Source organism: Corapipo altera, unplaced genomic scaffold, assembly GCF_003945725.1.
Source record: "Corapipo altera isolate COAL_440 unplaced genomic scaffold, ASM394572v1 0, whole genome shotgun sequence".
Lineage (NCBI taxonomy): Eukaryota > Metazoa > Chordata > Aves > Passeriformes > Pipridae > Corapipo > Corapipo altera.
Genome location: NW_020884872.1, coordinates 26,561,440 through 26,581,585, shown reverse-complemented (window position 1 = coordinate 26,581,585; position 20,146 = coordinate 26,561,440). Strand labels below are relative to the sequence as shown.

General features: G+C 35.8%; 1 protein-coding gene across 2 annotated transcripts in view; it reads right to left on the bottom strand.

Annotated features, from left to right (window-relative positions):
* Positions 1 to 1,325: 1,325 nt before the first annotated feature.
* SEPT10 (septin 10) overlaps positions 1,326 to 20,146 on the bottom strand; it is a 25,954-nt gene continuing 7,133 nt past the window's right edge. The window contains exons 4-11 of one of the 2 annotated variants that reach the window (XM_027640698.1): positions 19,684 to 19,870; positions 15,912 to 16,073; positions 14,296 to 14,392; positions 13,569 to 13,734; positions 9,104 to 9,169; positions 6,079 to 6,211; positions 3,396 to 3,584; positions 1,326 to 3,178 (exon numbers count right to left, since the gene is read on the bottom strand). In XM_027640698.1, the coding sequence (XP_027496499.1) occupies positions 3,035 to 3,178; positions 3,396 to 3,584; positions 6,079 to 6,211; positions 9,104 to 9,169; positions 13,569 to 13,734; positions 14,296 to 14,392; positions 15,912 to 16,073; positions 19,684 to 19,870 (1,144 nt within the window). In that variant the 3' untranslated portion in view covers positions 1,326 to 3,034. The remainder of the gene's footprint in view (positions 3,179 to 3,395; positions 3,585 to 6,078; positions 6,212 to 9,103; positions 9,170 to 13,568; positions 13,735 to 14,295; positions 14,393 to 15,911; positions 16,074 to 19,683; positions 19,871 to 20,146) is intronic. The other variant, XM_027640704.1, reaches the window with a different exon arrangement.

Below are 20,146 nucleotides of genomic sequence, written 5' to 3'. Positions count from 1 at the left end.
TCCGGATCATTTATAATAAACATTAAAGAGCACTGACCCTAAAACAGAGCCTTGGGGTGACTGGTTGCCAGCTTAATGTAATCCCATTTACTATAACTCTTTGAGCCTGACCTGTCAGCCAGATTTAAGATAAAACTACTTATGAATCCTGGCTGCATCTTGTTACTGGCATAGTAAGTTTAAAGATATGGTTTAAGAATATTATACAAAATATATATGGAAAATAACCTATGGAAAGGATCTATAAATTAAAGCTTTCAGGTTTGTAAAGGCTGTAAACAATTTTGCAATAGCCACATGGAGAAGGTACCATAACAATAAAGAAACCTTAATTAACGGTCCTGAAACCATTTCACCTGCAGGATAAACCTCTCTGAAGTGTTCAATTAAAAAGCACATAGCTAAGATAAACTACAAGGAGCCATATACATTTTTATTTACCACCACTACTAATTCTCCCCTTTCAGATGATATGTTTAGTTGCTCCTTTTTAACTCTTCGAACTGCATTTGACTGTCAGGCTGTAATGTGCACTTGTGTGGTATCTCACCTTTAGGCAAACTTAAACAAAACCACTACGGAATTTCCCACAGTTTCGTTTGCTGCTAAGTCCTGCAGGGCCAGCACATGCAACTGAACAAAACCCATCTGACCAACACATGTGGTATGATACAGTACTATACGTGGTTCCCAGCTGTCAAAGCACAGCACATCCTCTAGTGCTGGCCAGGCACAGAGATATCTAGGTCAAACAGTACTTAACTATCTCAGTCTTTGTCCTCAACAAAATTGTCAGACTAGAGACAGCTAAATCTGTCATTGGATGTAGTTTTTTAACGCTAATGAAGGAAGAGCTGTGCTTGAGCTAACTAACATCAGCGGCAGTGACAACTCACACAGGGATAACTGAGTACTGACAATACACATCACTAAATTATTATTACATTCTGTTCAAGATCATTTGATAACATTTTTGATCACTTAAAAGAATATTTTTTCTTTTCATTTGGCTGTTATCTACTTTAAGGAGGACATATCCCTTGCTTCTAATCAAACAGATGCAAACGGTCCAGTCAATGGTAGTCCTGCAAGGAACAGAGAGCTGAAGTCAATGAACCTTATTGGGTCCCTTCCAACTCCCTATGGTTTCCTTCCAACTTGAAATATTCTGCGACTCTATGATACGTACCGTGGTGTATGACAGGTACATCACAAGTCACATTGCCTTTCTGGTACAGTAACACAAGTCACCTATTTTTTCCAGTCAACAAATGATTTAAGATATTTAAAACAGATGTAAAACATTTATTTTTTTCAGATAAATATGAAATCTTACTCCTTTTTATTAACACATGAGGGACAGAAAGCAGAACAAGAGTAACTCTTAAGTAAAACCAATCTATTTTATTTTTGTCAGGTTAGCATTTCATTGTTAAACAGTTGCACAAAAGAACTTCAGAGAACTGTACCTCTTATAGTTTCCCATTAGTTATCATGGCTACTGAAAACATACAAAGCATTTAAAACTTGTTTTAACCTGCAGCTCTCGTAGTTAATAGTTTTTGTAAAGCTTCAGCTGTAACTGAACACCACATTCATAAGCATCAAAAAGTTACAGGTACTTTCCATATTAAATTAATGTCAGATAAACTATCATGCAGTACAGTACAGCACTGCAAAAATATTCCAATAAATTTTCATTAGAAAGACCGTACCTGAAATCTAGAACACTGCATGTACATAAGAGCCTATAAACAAAAATCTGTCAGCAAAATGAGTATATGCTTCAAGTATGTCAACAGTTGTATTAAATAATACTTAGTAGACTACTAAACCCTACCATTTGAAAAAAACTCTTTAGAAAGGTCGTGGTGGATATATTCACTGAATACTTTTGTATTACATCATTCATAGTCCAAATGGAGCTGTCTATGGCACAACCCACTTTAAATGAAAGCAAGCTGGCCACACGTACATAAGGCAAACATGTATCAAGGCAGACTCGTAGCAGCAAGTCTGCAGTGGCGACGACAGTAATCACCTCGTTGTATGTGTACAGATCAAGCATAAAAATTCTTGTTTTGCAGCATGCAGCAACAAGAGATATCTTCCGTTAGTAAGAAATTGAAACTCCTATACCTTCAAAAGCACACCATGAATCATTGCTTCCTCAAGAGAAATTATCAATACTGTGTCTTCTGTCATCAGTACTATGGAAAGCTGGAACTAAAAAACTAGAGCGAGCACATAAACTTAACTTACTCTGAAGAAATAAAACTAAACCAGAGAACACAAATCAAAAATTTTCTGAAGTTGAGAGTTACTCATAGTAGTGCAGATAATGACCTCTGTTACCACGAATTCCACTTTCATATGTAAATCCAGAAAAAAAAGGAGTCTTGGAAAAGGAACTCAGTAACAGTAGTTGAAATGCAATAAATTTTGGCAAAAACATAAGCAGGTTCCTATCATAGACCACAAAAATGTCACATATTTGTGGAAATACGTGCACCAATCTAGCTTTGAAAGTTCTTCATAATTAGTTATTAATAAATTCAGAACCAAAAAATCTGCTTTCAACTGCAGTAAGTTACTAATTAACAAAATGTTATCTGCAGTAAATTTGTAACCTATCAGGAAAAGAAATTAATAAATTAATTGACTTCTGGTTTTGGAGGAAAAAACATTTAAATCAGTTTAATTTATTATATGAGCATTTAATTCAATTTTTATATATGAAGAAGTTGAGCATGCTATTCTGGAGCCTACTTTTGAATATATTTCCGAAATTCCACAATCTATTCAACGTTTTCTTTTGGAAGTGGAGAAAAAAAACAAGTGAGTGGAAGAGAAGGAAGTGAAATCTTTAGCGTGTCATATTCTGCACTCCTTGTATTTTCACAGCCAATTTTATCAATCCCTTCTCTAAAAAATCTGCATTAGGAAGACACATCTAATATTATGGGACAACAGCAGTCAGATCACTTCATAAAACTACTAACATACCCTACATTCAAAGCGTTGAGTGCTGCAATCAAACACTATTTCTGGAATTCTCTGGGTGAACTTCTCTCTGTAACTCCTCCTCCTCACTTTCCCTCTTGCTCTGTTCTTGAACGTTCATAGTTCCTTCATCTCTGACATCAAAGCATTGCAGTTCAAGTTGAAAATCTTGGTTCTTTCATGGAAAAAAAGAAAAAAATGTTCATAGAACATACAGCAGCTACTCTAAAAGTAAATCCAAGGATGACGATATTTTACACACTTCTGTCTTATCACACAACAGAATAGGTGCATGTTTCTGTCTTTTCTAAAAGATTACTGAAATTTGAGTTATAAAAGTGAATGTAAGAATTTTTTTATTGCTGCCTCTGATGACTAGCATCAGCACTCACTTTCTGCAGTCCTTGTCTCTTCAAATTAACAACAGGGGTAGAGACGGGAGCTTGTGAATGAAGCAATTCAGCCGTAGCTTTCTTCTCAATAAACTCAGCTATTTCATCTTCTAGAACTTTTTTCTTTTCCTCTAATTTCAGTTCCTCTTCTTGATGTATTAGCATAAGACATTCAAACTTAGTTTGTACCTATTTTAAGAGAGCACAAATAACGCTTCCAGCTAGTAACACAAGGTGGTGATATCACAATAAAAAACCCCTCTGTAAATTAGCAGCAAAACCTACCTCAACTGGTGTTAACAGTCCTAAGAAATTGCAGTTATTTCCCCAAACTGTTACGACTGAAAAAAACAGCAAACCATTCCTATCATACTGTTTGCATGAAGCTGGGCTAATACACTAAGTACAAGTGGAAAACATGGAAGGCACTGAATACGAGATTTCCTACTACATTTTACATTTTGTTATATCAAAAATAAGGAGGTCTTTAGAGATAAAACAATTACCAACAGACGGATTAAATCAGGATCTGTCAAGTACAATATACTTCCCTAAAATCAAATGGGTAAGGAATCGTACACACTTTAGTTACTTAGATATGCATTTTCATATATATACACATGATTTTAATATGTGTATTAATCACATTTAAATATTAATATGTACACGCAGAGTTAAGTCTGGCTGGGGAGTTACTGGTGGGATGTAAGAAGTTAACTATTCTGCAGTAATTGTTCTTTGAGTGTTCTTTTGACATATTAACGCATTTTAACCTGCAGACATATTTTAACCAGTTTAAACCTACTGTGAAGTTATGTAAAATGACCAAAGGGCACTTCACTCCATTCTTCCTCATCTCCCATCTTCTCACACACTAATTTTCCTAGAATCCTGCTTCTACATTAATTCGTATTGGTGTAACTCTGAGTGCAGCTACACTGGTACAGAAATCAGAGAGATTTATTTCCATCTTTTGCAAAGAAGAAGAAGAAGTATGCCTGTTCTACCCAGCAGAGCTCTCAAATTTTATAGGAGCACCTACAAGTTTTCTCTAATGAGGGATGTGAAAGCAATCTTAAGTATAACAGAAATTCCTGGTTTTCTTTAGTTTCCAGGTACATGGACACCCTTCGTGGCAAATGAGCAGCAAGAGGATATGACGAATGTTCTTTAGGAGTGACTGCATGATCACTTTCCCACATCGGGAACTTGGAAAACTAATATCCGTAATTCAATTGCAATATGCAGAGCTCACAAACCACCTTGTATAAATCATAGAAGGAAATTATCAAAGAGTATCATAGATACTGTGTAAGACCTTGCTGAACCTACTTTGAACATGGCCAAGTATTCTTCCAATTGGATAGCCTCATACTGAGAAGGACTGAATTTGATTTTTTTTTTCTCCACAAGTAGCATGGGGATCTCGACAGATTTAGAAAACAAATATTAAGCCTTCTTATTTAAAACATGCATCTGAACACCTAAAAAAAACTGCTGCAGCTTTGTTGGGAAACTGATGTACAGAAAAGAATATTAATAAAAATGCACAGGTTCTAAATTTCAATTAAACCAGTATTTTAATATAAATAGGCATGACCATGATAGAGTCTGACAGAAAGTAGATGAGAAGATTCTGTTTTGCTAGTCCAGCTTGACAGGACTAAATCTTCAACAACATATTCAAGAAATATTCCACATCTCCCAGTAGTCTTAAGGCAGCTGGGAACTGATGAGATTTTAAAACCAGAACCAAGCCAAACCAACAAAAACACCACCATCAACATGAAGGTTGACCTTAGATTTAATAACTGAATCTGGAAGTCATAAAAACATACATAGCCCACTCTCCAAAAAAACAACGCATGGCATTTTTTCCTAAAATCTTTGTTTTTACAGAGCAATCTAAGCATGAAAAGTACCTAGTGTGCTGCTATAGATTACCAATGTTTCTCAGCATACTGCTACAGAAGACAAAGAAACACAACTATTATATTCATCACTCTTTTACTTCACCATATCAACTCCTACTCTATAGACTTGGCCCTGCTATCCACCAAAGCCATTAGACCGTAAGCTTCCTCCTTTCAAAAAACGATTGCCATTTATAGAATGATATAATCATTTACGTTGAAAATGACCCTTAAAATCGAGTCCAACCATTAATCCAGTACTGCCAAATCCAACACTAAACCATGCCCCCCAGTGCCACACCTACAGATCTTTTAAATACCTCCAGGAATGGTGACTCCACCACTAGCCTGGGCAGCCTGTTCCAGTGCTTGACCAGCCCTTCGGTGAAGACATTTTTCCTAATATACGATCTAAACCTCCCCTGACACAACCTGAGGCCAATTCCTCTCATCTTGTCACTTGGCAGAAGAGACCAATCCCTATTTCACTATAACCTCTTTTCAGGTAGTTGTAAAGAGCAATAAAGTCTCCCCTGAGCCTCCTTTACTTTAGGCTAAACAATCCCTCAGCTGCTCCTCCTAAGACATATTCTTTTGTTTGCTTGTGTCTAATCAATCTGCTAAACCAATCAATCTGTCTAAATAATCTGCTTTTGATTTAAAGTGTTATTGTCCTCAAAATATTAGGAAATTATAAACATCAACCAGTGATCTTGTTAAGAACTTAACTGTTCCAAAGCTCAGCAAACAAGACAGACAGGCATGCTTACCTTTTGCTCTTCCTCTTTCAACATTGCTGCTTTCTCCTTCACTCTCTGTCCAAATCGTTTTTTAATCTCCTCCTCTTTTCTTTGCAGTTCAAGGTAGAATTTATGCCTCTTTGCCTCATAGGCTTCCTGTAGACTGAAGTCCAAAAACAAGCAAGTTTCCAGCATGTTGCTTTATTCAATGTGGAAAACCAACAATCTAAAAAATCATTTAAACAATTAATATTCATCTGAAATATTAATTTCTACAGCTTCCCACATAAAAATTCATAAACAAACCTGAACAGAAGCAAGCATCTTGTATTACTATTTTTTTACTTATGTAAACAACTCTGAGTAAAATTATTTATGCTAACTGCTCCTGGGCAATTTACATTTCAAAGTAAATACAGCACTTTAGGCATCTAATGTTCTAAAGTCTTGAGTTATACCTTCCTGACTCCAACATGCATAAGTTTCTCCTTTAAGTTGCTTACTAATGAAACACTGAAATTGCCAGAAAAATCCCCCAAAACTTCTGCATTGTAAAACCTCAGTCTTAAAGTAGGAACTTAAGAAAGCAATTAATCTGGAGCATTAACACAACTAAAAAAATTATTATTTCTATATGAAAATTAAAGACAATAACAGGATCTTCAAACTATATAGCACTCTCTTTGTGCAGAGTCAAAATTTAAATATGGTAGTTATATTAATATAGAATAAAAAACAATTTCCTAAGTAGTTCAACATCGAAAAAACAGGGTTACTTTCCAACATGCATGTTGGAAAACCTCAAGACTGCTTGGTTTTTCCTGAATCCCCTCTCTCAGAAGCAAATATACCGCATAAATGCATATTTATATTTGAAATTATACAGGAGGTGTAAATTAGTTCACATCATTGAGTAAATATCTGGCAACAGAACAAATCAGCAAGTAACTAAACCACTTCTTTACTTTTAAATCTATGCCTCCCTTTCCTTTTAGTACACAAGATAATGTTTTTTGTCCAAACAACAGGCACTTGCAATTGAGACACTTTTTTTGTGGCAAAGCATATCATGTCAAATTAAAAGATGCTGGTAATTTATTCATACAAATAAACTGCTAGAGGTGTGAGGTCTATACTACCACTGCTATCACCCAGTGCTGGCAGAAAGTGTTCAGCTTTTCAATGAAACATGAATGGAGCTTTTCCACAGATGTATCTCATACACCAAAGTGCACATTGCCTTTGAAAAGCAAAACTGCTTAATGACACAAGTTCTTCCACCAAAATATTTACCACAAACTTTTCTAAATCACAGGATTCCAGAGAGGCAGAACTGGTGGATCGTAGCTTTGCTAATGGTTACTAGAAACTCAAAAGCACCTGCCCATTATCTTCTAGGACACAGTGCATACGAACAGATCAAAACATGAACAATGTTCAAGTTCTTTGTTTCTGTTACACCATTCGTCTCTTCTAACACTTCATGAGTACTGACTAGTGAGCCCTTTTCAGCTAACATCAGTCACTGTCCTTTGCAAGGTATCTCATGCCTTCCACTCTGACGTAAAATAAATAGGTATGTATATAAAATATTTAACTTTGGTTTACATTTTTAATAGACATCCATACTTATGTATCAGGTTTTGTCTTACCTTTTACTGTTTCTATTTAAAAAGTTTATGAATGGAAAGACTTACTAAAAAGGGCATTTAAAAAGTTAATTATTTAGAGGAACAGTAAGTTTTAACAGCTCCCTTCTATATTTAAATTTATGATGACTGGCCAGTTTCACAGTGTTAAAGTTTCTTATTTGTATTCAAAATATCACTGGAAGAGAGAGAAGAATCATCTTGAAATTGCACATGCAGACAATGTTTGTAAGTTATCAAGGTCAGAGCGCTCTTCCTTTTCTATCTTATTTGAGCACTGCACAGCAACAAAATAAACTCAGAACAATCACCCCTTTGTTTTTTTATTTGGTTTTTTTTGGGGGGGAGGTTTAACCAGCTGTGAAGTAAATTGGGTCATCCTGAAATTCTAAATTCTATCTATCATATGACATGGGGGCACGGTTTTCATACAGATACATCAATTCACAGAATCTTTAAGTTTAGACAATAAAGCTACAGCACAGGTTTTTCAAGTGCCAGCAGTCTCACACTATACACACTTTTGCACCCAGTGTCACTTCTGCCAGCAAACATGCTGCCTTTGGGTGCAATACAGCTGCTAGAGCAAGTGTTAGACTGAGCTAACATGCTGTAATCACACCTTCATTTCTTCATGTGGACGTCTTTAGACTCAACCTAGGTTACTTTACCAGGTAAAAGCAATTTTGTCTTGAAATTAGTAAAAGATTATCTTTGAAGACACTGGATTTACTAAGTTATCAAATTATGTGTAGAAGGAAGAGAAGAAATTAAGTGAATATTTTAAATTTACTGTGAGGGTGGTTGTAGATGCCCCATCCCTGGAAGTGTTAAAGGCCAGGTTGGATGGGACTCTGAGCAACCTGGTCTAGTGGGAGGTGTCCCTGCCCATGGCAGAGGGGTTGGAACTAGATGGTCTTTGAGGACCCTTTCAACCCAAACCATTCTGTGATCCTATGAAATGCCCCCTCCCCCTGGACTGAGTTGTTCTGGAAATCACAAAGACAAAACTAAAACAAAATTTCCTCTTCTACATTTGGCAGATCAGCAACGTAATGACCCAAACAGTCTTTGGTTTTAGGAGGTTTGGGGAGGAAGGGGAAATAGTTCACATCTTAAGCCAATCCTTTCAACATTACTGCATCCATTACTCATAGTAAAACACTTTTCAGTTTGTCTGAGGACTGGTTTCACTGCTTCTCATTTACAACATTATGAAAATCAAGTTCACAGGTTCTCTCATTCTTCTCGGTTAGACCTCCAGAATTTTATACTCTGTACAAAGACACTTGCAAAATCTAAATGTTATAGTTAATTATTTAAATAATGCATTCTTATTGAGGTTTTGGAGGAAGGGATTGTGAATAAAGTCTAAACTAATCAGAGGTACCAGCACTACCACCTACCTTTCTGAAGAAGCATAGCTGTGACATACAGCTTCTCTGTCTGCATAAGACTGAAAGCATGGAAGCCTGAAGATGCAAATCAAACAGGTTACGTTCATAAATAAAGACTGTGAAGTGAATTCAACTCACAGTGGAACACAGTGTTTGTGCACTTTGAACAACACCGGTATTTACATACTACTTTACAGTTTGTTCTGCTAAATTTTTTAAAGCTTTCAAATTTGAAAGTAACACTTGTAACTTTTTGTATAACATTAGACTATCAATTAAGGTATATCTGAAAAACTAAAAAAAATCCAACCAACCAAACAAAAAAAAACACTAAAAAAAAAAAAATTAAAGGTTAACTAGTGGCAGGTATTTCTAGTGTGATGCCTTGACTACCTAACTACTTAAGTTGATATTAAGCAACACTAAGGTTGTGGTAGATCTAAATAATTACCATTTTCCCAGTGGAGGCATGAAAAATAGGTATTTTGGATGTAGTTCAATCTCACCTTGAGACAGTTAAAATATTGAGCTCAAATGCAAAGGTCTGCAGTTGGTCAGATGAACTCCATTCCCAAGTGACTTCTCAAGGAAAAAGTCTAATAGCCTTTCAGATATTAGACTTCTTTTCTTAGAAAAGACAACAAGAGTCATATCAACCTTCCTCTACACATAAGTTTTATTCATATTACTGAATCCTTCCTGCTTTTCTGTCATCATCTTCAAAACAGACTGAAACATAAACAAGTTCAAGAACTGCAAGGTCCAATTTCAGGGAGGAATAAAGCATAGACTATATGATTCCTTGCATATTGAGCAAACGAGGTGTTTATGTTACAATTATGTTTAATTGCAATTATGATGAAGAAACAATTGTAATTATGATGACAGAAAAACAATTGAACCAGAGAAAGATTAACATCAGAGAATCTAAATGCAAGCACACAGCCTGAATATCAATCCTCAGCTTTTTTCAACAGACTCTGGTCTATTAGTTTTCTTCTTTCAAATCAAGAAAGTCCCTGTAGGAAACAACTTAGCTTAGATTGAAAAATGGACTTAACAAAATGTCCAGCTTCAAAACTACTAATCCTCCCCTTCCTTCCAAACACCTAACGTAACTATGTGTGTGAATATATTTTGTTTTGCTGGAAGCGTTCTTCATGTCCAGATTTCTGTTTTCAACTATTGCCAATTTTTCCATTCAAAACATCTCAGCAAATATCTCTCACCAAGAATGACCTAAAAGTAGGAATTCATGTTCCTAATGGACATAACTGGACCATTGAAAAGGCAGTACTAGACCATCCACAAACAAAAAATAGCCTATCTTTACTTTTCAACAACAAAGAAATACAAATCCCAATTTTAAGTATTAAAAAAAATACAAAAAAATCCACTTCTTGGATTTTATATCCAACACATATTGCATAAAATGCATAAACCATACCACAAACACTCTGCTATCCATTGATTTCATTACTTCATTCTTAGAAGGCAATTGCAAAGAAACAAATTAAAAAGCTATTATGAAAGAGCTTCACAAAAAATAAAGGATTAGGGAATAGGCATTTTAAAAGTGTACACAGAACAGTCACTTCAGACTATTACTACTTTTATTTTCCCTTCTCACACCTAGTAATAGCAATGCAAACATATTTTTCTGTTGTGTGTTGAATCTATCTCTTTCTACATCTCCCATAAAAAATAAAGTTTGCCAACATGTTTTTTCACACGTGAGTGAAAGCCTTTACAACCTACCTCACAAGGTAGCTGAACACCCAAGAATTACTGGATTTGCTTTGCAGTGGCATACAAATTCGGATGAATAAACTACTGTGGTACTTCTAAATTCTAAAGAGTGGTAGAGGAATGTCACAGGCAGCTTCACAACATGCTAAAAGGCAAGGCACGTCACCTACTCAGTGTCAATGTTCAAATGCTACAAATAGTCAATTATTCAAGTCTAGTAAAAGTTTTCTAAATTAACATCAAATAACCCAATTCAGATTATCAAATTTAATATGTAGGCAGCTACATCACAGGCACAAAATATGACTTCTCAACATGCACTTTGATCATTATTTACACAGGCAGCATAAAATTTTAATCATCAGGCATATGCTGCTATGCAATATTAATTCAACTTTGAAACTACAGCTCTTAGAATCCAACTGTATATACTGTACACATCTTTAAGGACAAAGAGGATAACAATTTAATAACACATTTTTGCCTAGAACAACTGGATAGTCCCTATTCTGAAAGATATATAAATGTAAAAGTCATCAAAACAAGAAGCACTAAACTTCCTCTAGTAAGAAGACATTTTCTATGTCTATGCTGAGGATGACACCTTTTATTGTTTCCTCAGCAGCTTTATAAAACACCTTCTTGGTAAGGCTGTGTTAGTCTGCTAATTACACTGCATACACATCCCCTAAATTCTCTTCCTTTTTTATGGTATCATAAAACGTCTCTCCCAAAACACCAAACACCTTCTCTTTCAGACCTCAGTGTCGTTCACTATGCCACACAATTGAGGGACAACCACACCCACCTTAATCATGCTTTTCTCTTCCTGCTCCAGTAAACCTGGGAAAAAGTTTGTTTTTCTAGATTCTTGTGGAATATCTATTCTCATCCTTTCAAAACAATGACATTTTCAATAGATCCAGTTTACCAAAACTAATTATTAAATGTACTTTCTTGTCAAAAATCTCTCAACAAACCTGACATTTAGTGGGCCACACATAAAAACTACACACCAGAGGGAACTCAGCTCTTCTGTATATCCATGAAGTGATCGATTTCTAAACCAGCTTCTGCAGTGTAAAATACCAGCACATTCTGATACAAACCTACCATTTTAGACCATTAGTAAATGCAAACTGTGTAGGGGTTTTACAAAGAGAATTCTTGAGTTTGTGGAAGAAAATACTTCTGTGGATGATACTTTTTATAATTTAACTTCTTTCTTGAGATGGTTGTACATTGTGACATTCAAGTTCAGAAAAGTCAAAGGTACTGAAGTCAATATTGCCATGAACAAATCTCTAAAAAAAAACTTCCCCCGGACGAAGAATGTTAATGTACATTCTTAAACTTAAACCAAATAAAAGTCTATGGTTAATTTCAGTTGGTTTTAAACCTCTTTCACCTTTGGTTCTCTATGAAAAGGATGTATTCCTTTCTTGTTAAGTCAAGAGAATATTCAAGAGATTACTGTGAGTCACAGACAGGTCAAGATCATGTAAATTAACTAATCTGCAAATGCGCCTTGACATTAAGACTTCAGAAAAAACTGTCCACATCCAGCATCTTCCTTGGTTACATTAATCTTACTTAATTAGTATTCTTTGACCAGTATATGAACTAGACCTAGTCAAAGTCAAGGAAATACTGCTCCATTTCTACAAGTTACAGTAACTACAATTTACTTAAAACTTCTGTGTAAAGAACAGGTGAAAGCCAAGAATTTAAGCCCCTAAACCCAACTGTTTGGAAGGAAGACATTTATTTTTACCAGAACAGAATGGGTAAAGACACTGATAACTAAGTAAAACAACAAATAAACAAACCAGTAGCTTCCAATCATTAGAAACTGTTCTTACTGCAAAGTATTAATCAGTTTTCATGCCTGCTTTAAGTCAGTATTTCCCATCATGACTATGCAATAACAGCACTTCAGCAAACCATGAACAGCAACTGAAGCACCAGTTCTTCCCCATCAGGATTCTGATCAATTACAAAATATAGTGCCATGCATAAAAGAAAAAAAAAAAAAAAAAGGAAGTTGGAAGACAACAGAATTGAGAAAAAAAGATTAAACAAATAGGATATAGAAATTTTAAATGCTTCCTGCAGAAAGCAGCTTTACTACATGAAACAACTGTCTCTAACCTGCTGCTTAACTTTTCTTTGGAATCCTCTTTTAACTCCCTACAGTTTAGCAAGAAATTTCTTGACCTGAAAATGCTAGAGATTTGTTACGGCAGATAATGTGGGAAGCCAACAGTGTAACCACTGATTTTGTAAAAGGTTTTATTTCAGTTCCTTCTGAACCCTTGAGTTCAACCGAACCATATTCAGAATCAGACATTCTTAAAAAAGAAAGTAAAACAGAATGCTTATACACAATGAAAATAATTGAAAAATTCATAAAGTACATGTACCTGAAGAAAACAGACATTCTTCCTGAGAAAAACTAAAATCCTCGGGTTTATTATAAAAGAGAAGGATTTCAAAATACATCTGGCTTGCATGCCTCTAAAAGTAATGCTCATTTAATCCCATATACTTCTCTATGAAGATAACTGAATGAACAGCTACATCCTTTGATTTAAAAAACCCCAAATTTTTCTTTCCCTCACAGAAAACCTATTTTGTGTATGATCACTGCTCTGTATTGGGTTGATACAGGCAAATGTGAAGTGAATGGATGCTGAAAGCAAGTGCTGCACATGAAGTCCTTTACCTGACTGGTTTGGTCTGGGGGCCAATGTCTCTAAAACCCATCTCTTCCAGTCTGCAGCGTCTGTACAACTCATAATGTTGTGCATGAGTCTTCTCTCTTAAGTCTTCCATATTTGCACAAAGCATCTTGCGAAGCTTTACAGTGTCACAGTGGCTCTCATTTTCCACTGATCAATAAAAAGAAAGAGATTTTATATTATGCACGAGTAGCAAAGTAGTCAAAATACATTTTAAACAGCACTGAGATTCATTTATTTTGTTTACTAAACATAATTCTAGAAAAAGGTATAGCATTGTTTATTATACCTCTTATATTTCCTTGTAATTTCTATAATACAACACTGAAGTACTGAAGAACCGTAAGTACTGGTGAACATGTCCTGATTTCCTGTTTGAGCTGAACAACACGACATTTCTTCTTTTTTACCCCCTTCTTTACTGACAACCATAAAGTTTGAAATTTGGTAGTGCTAGAGGAACTGCCACCATACTACCCTACCCAAATACTACAATACACCATGTCATACTTTGATTCCAAGGATGTATCAGTGTTGATAAAACTACCAGTTAGTGCACACCTCAAATATTAACTGCTAAACTTCTTAAGCTGTTGATCCAAAATACAATCATCATGCCATCAGTGGAACGCTCCTTGTATTACTGGTGAATTTTATACTTCAACAACAACAACAAAAATCTCATAAAAACACCTCTGAGAATTCATTTACCTTTTACAATGCCCCAAGGGTACTGACGAGCTCTCACCATTTTGTTTCCAATATTCACCTTTTCCATACTTCCTACTACGGCAAAAGGCAAATTACCCTGTAAGAGTCATACCAATAAAGTCTTATCTCTCAGTATTCTTATGCCACAACTGAAAAACACTTCAGAAATAAATTAGGGGGAAAAACACCACTTCAGGAAAATACAACAGGCAATTTCAAACCAAAAACCACTTTGCAGAGATCAGTAGCTACTCACTATCTACTGATACAAAAGTCAAGCTACAATAACAAAAGCAGGAGGAGCGGTTTACAGACTCAGATGGGTGTGCTGCCAATTCAGGGGAACCTCGACAGGCTGGAAAATGGGCCAACTGGTATCTCATGAAGTGGCAATGCGAGCAATGGCAAACCCTGCATGTCAGGAGGAACAACCCCATGCCCCAGCACACGCTGAGGGCCAACTGTCTGGCAAGGCACTTTGCAGAATAAGATTTGGGGACAATGACCTGGTGAACAACAGGTTGGACCTGATTCAGCAGGTCTGCCCCAATGGCAAAGGCAGTTGACTACATCCTGCATTAGGAAGAGCATCATTAGCAAACAGAAAGCTGCTCTAGAACACGATTTGCATTCAGTCAGAATTCATATCCCCATTAAGGATCATTCCAATCACAGGTTGGAATCCATGGCATGGTTACTGCTGTGGACTGCCCAGATGGCTGACTGTCTGTGTGCTGACCCACAACAACTGACCAAACAAAAAAAATCATTACCTGGAAAACACATCACTAACAGAGCATGGAAGAGGTAAGTAAGAACTCACTACCTTTCCCCACAGCAGAAGGACCTGTCACTGACCAAGAGCTGCACATGGTCACTGCCTGGCCAAGTAACAGAGGCTGGAATGCAGAGCGATGCACTCCAGCACACTGGCTCCTGCTCCCTGCTTTCAAACCCCGGTACACACAAACATATGTTCATGTGCATCTACAAACACTTGCACATAAACAAATGCAGAGTGCTCAAAACACAGTCATTTAGCCTCAGAAGCTTAGTTGAAGCTGGCAGCTACTCCTGGGAGGATGTGAAAGGATGATAGAAAATAAGCCAGAATTATATCTGACTTTTTCATTCCCAGAGAAAATCTGTCCTAATTTCAAATGAAAGTACTAAAGGAAATAAAGGAAAAAAATGCATGCAGAAGACTTGCTGTGATAAAGACCAGAGAAAATTGTAGACACAAGGCACCTAAGTATCTTCTCTAACAGATGTAAAGCTGTATTTGCTGAGGAAAAGGGCAAAGTCAATCTGTCTGTCCATAACAGTAATTATATATTAATTATTCAGAAATTAGAAAAAATATTTATGCACGAGAACTTCTTTTCTGTTGCTGAGCCAGAAAAGAAAAACCAAGTGATATCAACTGCAGAGGGGCAGGAAGATTTGCAAGTAGGGAAGGAAAAAGCCAAAACGTATGAGCTTTTTAAGGTGAGAAAAACAAACTCATGACATACAAACTTATAAACTTCAAGATAACGGTGAAAGAAATTCCATTAATCAACATTAGAGAGTGATGCTTTAGTACTGAAACATAAATGTTTTTGTCATTTACTTACATTCGTGATGGTATTAATTTCAGAAACAGTTTCATCATCAGTTGGAACCTGGTATATCTGGATGCCATTACTAACTAATTCACTCATTATTTTGCTCTTGAACTCCTGAAGCTCAGTTTTAGAAATGCTGTCTGCTTTGCCTATAACTGGTATAATGTTCACCTATTAATGATATAAATTATATGAAATGCGTGAGACTTCAATTTTAAGGTGGCAACTTTTGTAACTTAAATTGTTTTCTGATAAGTTCTTTAATTTCTCCCCCAGCCCAAACTTTTCCATCACTTGACATCAAAGCTTCACAAACCATTAAAAATATGTTCATGGGCATAATTTAACAAAATAGCAACAGACTACTGAATAGTCTTCCTTAAAATTAATTGAATATGAGAAGAGAACAAGGAAGAAGGTCTCATACAGTGAAGTACTCAAAAGAACAGTAATGCCTACTCATTAACTAAATGTCATTATTTATATTTCTACTAAAAAACCAGATTGTTCTAGTTTATAGCACCAGGGGATATGGTTAAGGTGTTAAATGAAAGCTGAGAGTTTACCTTCACAAAGAAAAGGAAGCTGGCTATCAAACCCTGCCTACCCCTGAGCCTCTTCCTTGGGTTCCTTTCAGCTAAAACATCATCTTCTTCACCTCACCACTGCAGCAAAGACTTTCTCAAGTATCTGATGTGAGCAGAGGAATGACAAAGACTGAAAAATCTTGCTCACTAATTATTCAGAACTCAAAATTCAGTTCTACTAATCTGCCCTATTTCCTAAAATACCTATGGCAGTAACTTAGGACAGCAGCAGATGCTACTTTTTTTTTTTAAATCCTGACACCGCTCCCAAAACATACATTTTTCAGGACTAGATACAAATAATGAATGCTAATATCCAAATATTTTGGAAGAACAATACAAATAATTCTCCCAGATTTCAGAAGATGAGAGTTTTTACAGAGTTCTTTGATCAGAGATGCAAAATGGAAGGAGAGAAAAAAAAATAAAAACCCACACATTTTCTATTCTTTTGATTATTCTGTCTGAATGAAAATGCCTAAGCATGGAAACTCAAGAACAGATTCAAAATGGCTATTTTTCAAATAAGACTTCTGTCCTAAGCAAAATGTCCAAATGAAAAGGGAGCAAGCCAACTCCAAAGTATGACTTCTAAGACTGCATGATGACAGTCCTTAACTGTGTAACCTATGCAACCTAAGTACCTATTGGGTAAAATATCTAAAATCAAATAAAATGTTGGAATATATTTTTTTAATAAGTGAGTGCAGCTAGGAGTAATTCACAGTTTGCATCAAATTAGCTGAGGGACATCAATTTAGGTTTTCTATAATACAGCTCTAAAAATGGATGGAACAGAGTCCTGAGAATCAAATTAACCTATATTCTGTATTTTCAACAGCAAAGTTTTTCAAGTACTTGTTAATTAGGAGAGAATTACTTAGAAAATGAATAGCAGAGAAAGACTACTGAAATCAGTAACGAAAGAAAAGCAAAATCCTCACAAACTGTGATTACAGCTGTCAACGTTGATGTTACATCACAGCCATTGCATTAAAATTTAAACACATACATTTTATGTTTTAGATAAGCAACAAAGGGAAAAAAAATATTTTTGAAATCATTACTGGTTGCACGAGCAAGCTGATTTAAGAGTACCTCTATGAATCAACATAAAAATTTCCAAAGATTCTTTCAGAAGGAAAAAAAAAAACAAACTCAAACGCCACAAAGTACACTCATGTAATTTCTTGACTTGGATGTAACCTGTACACAATTCCATTAGAATTAATTAAAACTGCATATCTCTTAGTTGAATAATCACTATTCCCAGCACGAAAGGCTACAGAAAAAGATTCCCTTAATCTGTGAATGAAACCCGGTTGGTCTGTAGTGATTGCATCCTAAGCAAAACTACAGGATTTTTTAATGTCTAAAAGCTACAGTCCAAATTCTTAGCCAGTCATCCAATTTATAATTGTTAAAAAATTAATTGACCACAGATACTCTGGTTTTTTGCTCCCACGATTAGAGAGTACACAATGACCTTATCCTATTCCAAGAGCTCTCTCTACCTCTGAGTTGTGGAATCTGGTCTTGTTTTGTAAAACCAGGCAGACCGTAACAAAAGCACACAGCGTACACTCTGGTGGCTTTAGGAAGAAACTGAAGGCAGCTTTTGATGTGGCTGTACCATCTTCTCTTTAGGGAATCCTCTACTCAGAAAATGCACCCAGGGATTTCCACATTCTACGCAATCCCAAATTCCTAACTGGCATAGGAGAATGCAGTACTAAAAGTACCACAAGTACCTCAATAAGATGGAAACCAAGCTACAGTTAAAGTATATACTTTATATGCAGTTAAAGAATATACTTTTTCTGTGTGTATTTCAGTAGTAAGATCAGAAAGTAGAATCCATTACAAAGGGATAAAATAATGAACTTCCATGTGGTTCATGTTCTCTTCGTGCCAAAGCAGAACTAAAAATAGTTACAGTAGGTGGCTAGAAGCCAAAATTCCCCAAAGAAGAATTAATTTTAGTTTATTCTGATGGAAATATTTACTCAGGATGCTGAGACTCATGGATCTACAGTCTTTTCTTTTGAAAGAAACACTGTTTTAAAGGGAGAGGGTACAACCTAGAAAACAAGTATTTTTGTGGTTAAACACAAACTCCAACCTCAAAACTCAGTGTACAACATGGTCCTTGAGATTGTCCTATTTTCTACAGTAGTTTCATAAATATTTAAATCTGGCATAAACCAACAGCATAGCACACAGAAGTGATCCCGCTCTCCCCTACCTTTGTACCACCATACCTTCCCTCCACTTGCTCTGTGCAATTGAGAAAGTTCAAAATGCAAGATACATCCACAAACAAAATTTTAAAAAATTCCAAACATGCTCATCATCACAAATGTGGACTAGACAGTTGATTTAACCCTTGTTATCTTGGAGAAATATCTCAAGAATAAGGAAACGCAGGAAGAATACTTAGCAAGGACGGGTTCTATTAAAGCACAAAGGAAAGGACTAAAGGCACAGAAGATGCAGTCAAGTTTTCAAATGTCTCAACATTTCAACAAATTGAATCCAAATGATGTAAGGTTTCTTAAAATAGGTGAAACATTTAGCTTCATCTACTTCACACGGCCCTATTACAGGAAGAAAGTTAAGGATTTAGAAAGCGCAAGTAATTACACTGGAAACTTCTATTTTAAAGCTTTCTAAACAAATAAACATGTTAAAACACTACTGTAGCCTATCTTCGAAAAACCACATTGGCAGGGTATTCTGTTTGTGGTAGATGCCTCTTCAGTTATCTATAACAAAGATCTTCATAGCACTGCAAAGCTTTTTATATGCCAACTTTCCAGCAGCCTGAGAACTAGAAATAACCTTTATTAGAAATACCACAGCACTCATGGAAGGTACCCTATCCAATCTCCATATGATGTTTACAGTTTTAAAGTTGGTGTGGTTCTACTTTGTTTACTGTTTTTCTAAACCTTGTACTTTTTTTAATGTTCTTGCTGGATGTCTCTCTCCTTTTGACTTATAAATAAACAAGTGACGAACTGCAAGCTACTTGCGGAGACAATTTATTCTGAACTTAAAGTACACCAGTACCCAAAAAAACACTGCAAAACCAAACACTCAGATATAGAACTGAAAGGTGGTAGTGGACCTGAAAGCTCCAAGATGCTTCAGAAATTAAGATAAACTCTTGGAACTCTGTTTCAAAGTCTTACCTTACTGTCTAGGCTTCTCATGGTTAACAAATCTAGGGATTTTAGCGAACGGCCTGTAGGTGAGATGAAATAGAGGCAGACATGGATGCGAGTATCATGGTAGCTAAATAAAGAACGTATAATTTTCAGTTCTTCCTGGAGATAGGCTTCAAATTGTGCATCTATATAATCCACTACTGGCTGATAGCTGCAGGAAATAAAATTTAAAAGTCAAAGATTAGCTACTCCTAAACAGAACCAAACTAAGAGGGGAATTCCTCTTGCATTGTTTTATGGATTTTTGCTTTATGTGTCAAAAGGCTGCTCAAGCAGAGCAGAAAATTAAATGCACAGACTAATCTTAATTTCTGAAAAGCTACTCAAAAAAAAATTGTGTACCTAGTACAGATAAAACATTTCTTAGCTACCATTAGTGAAAAAAGGTGCACAAAGTTAATTATGATTAAAACTGATCTTCTCAAGT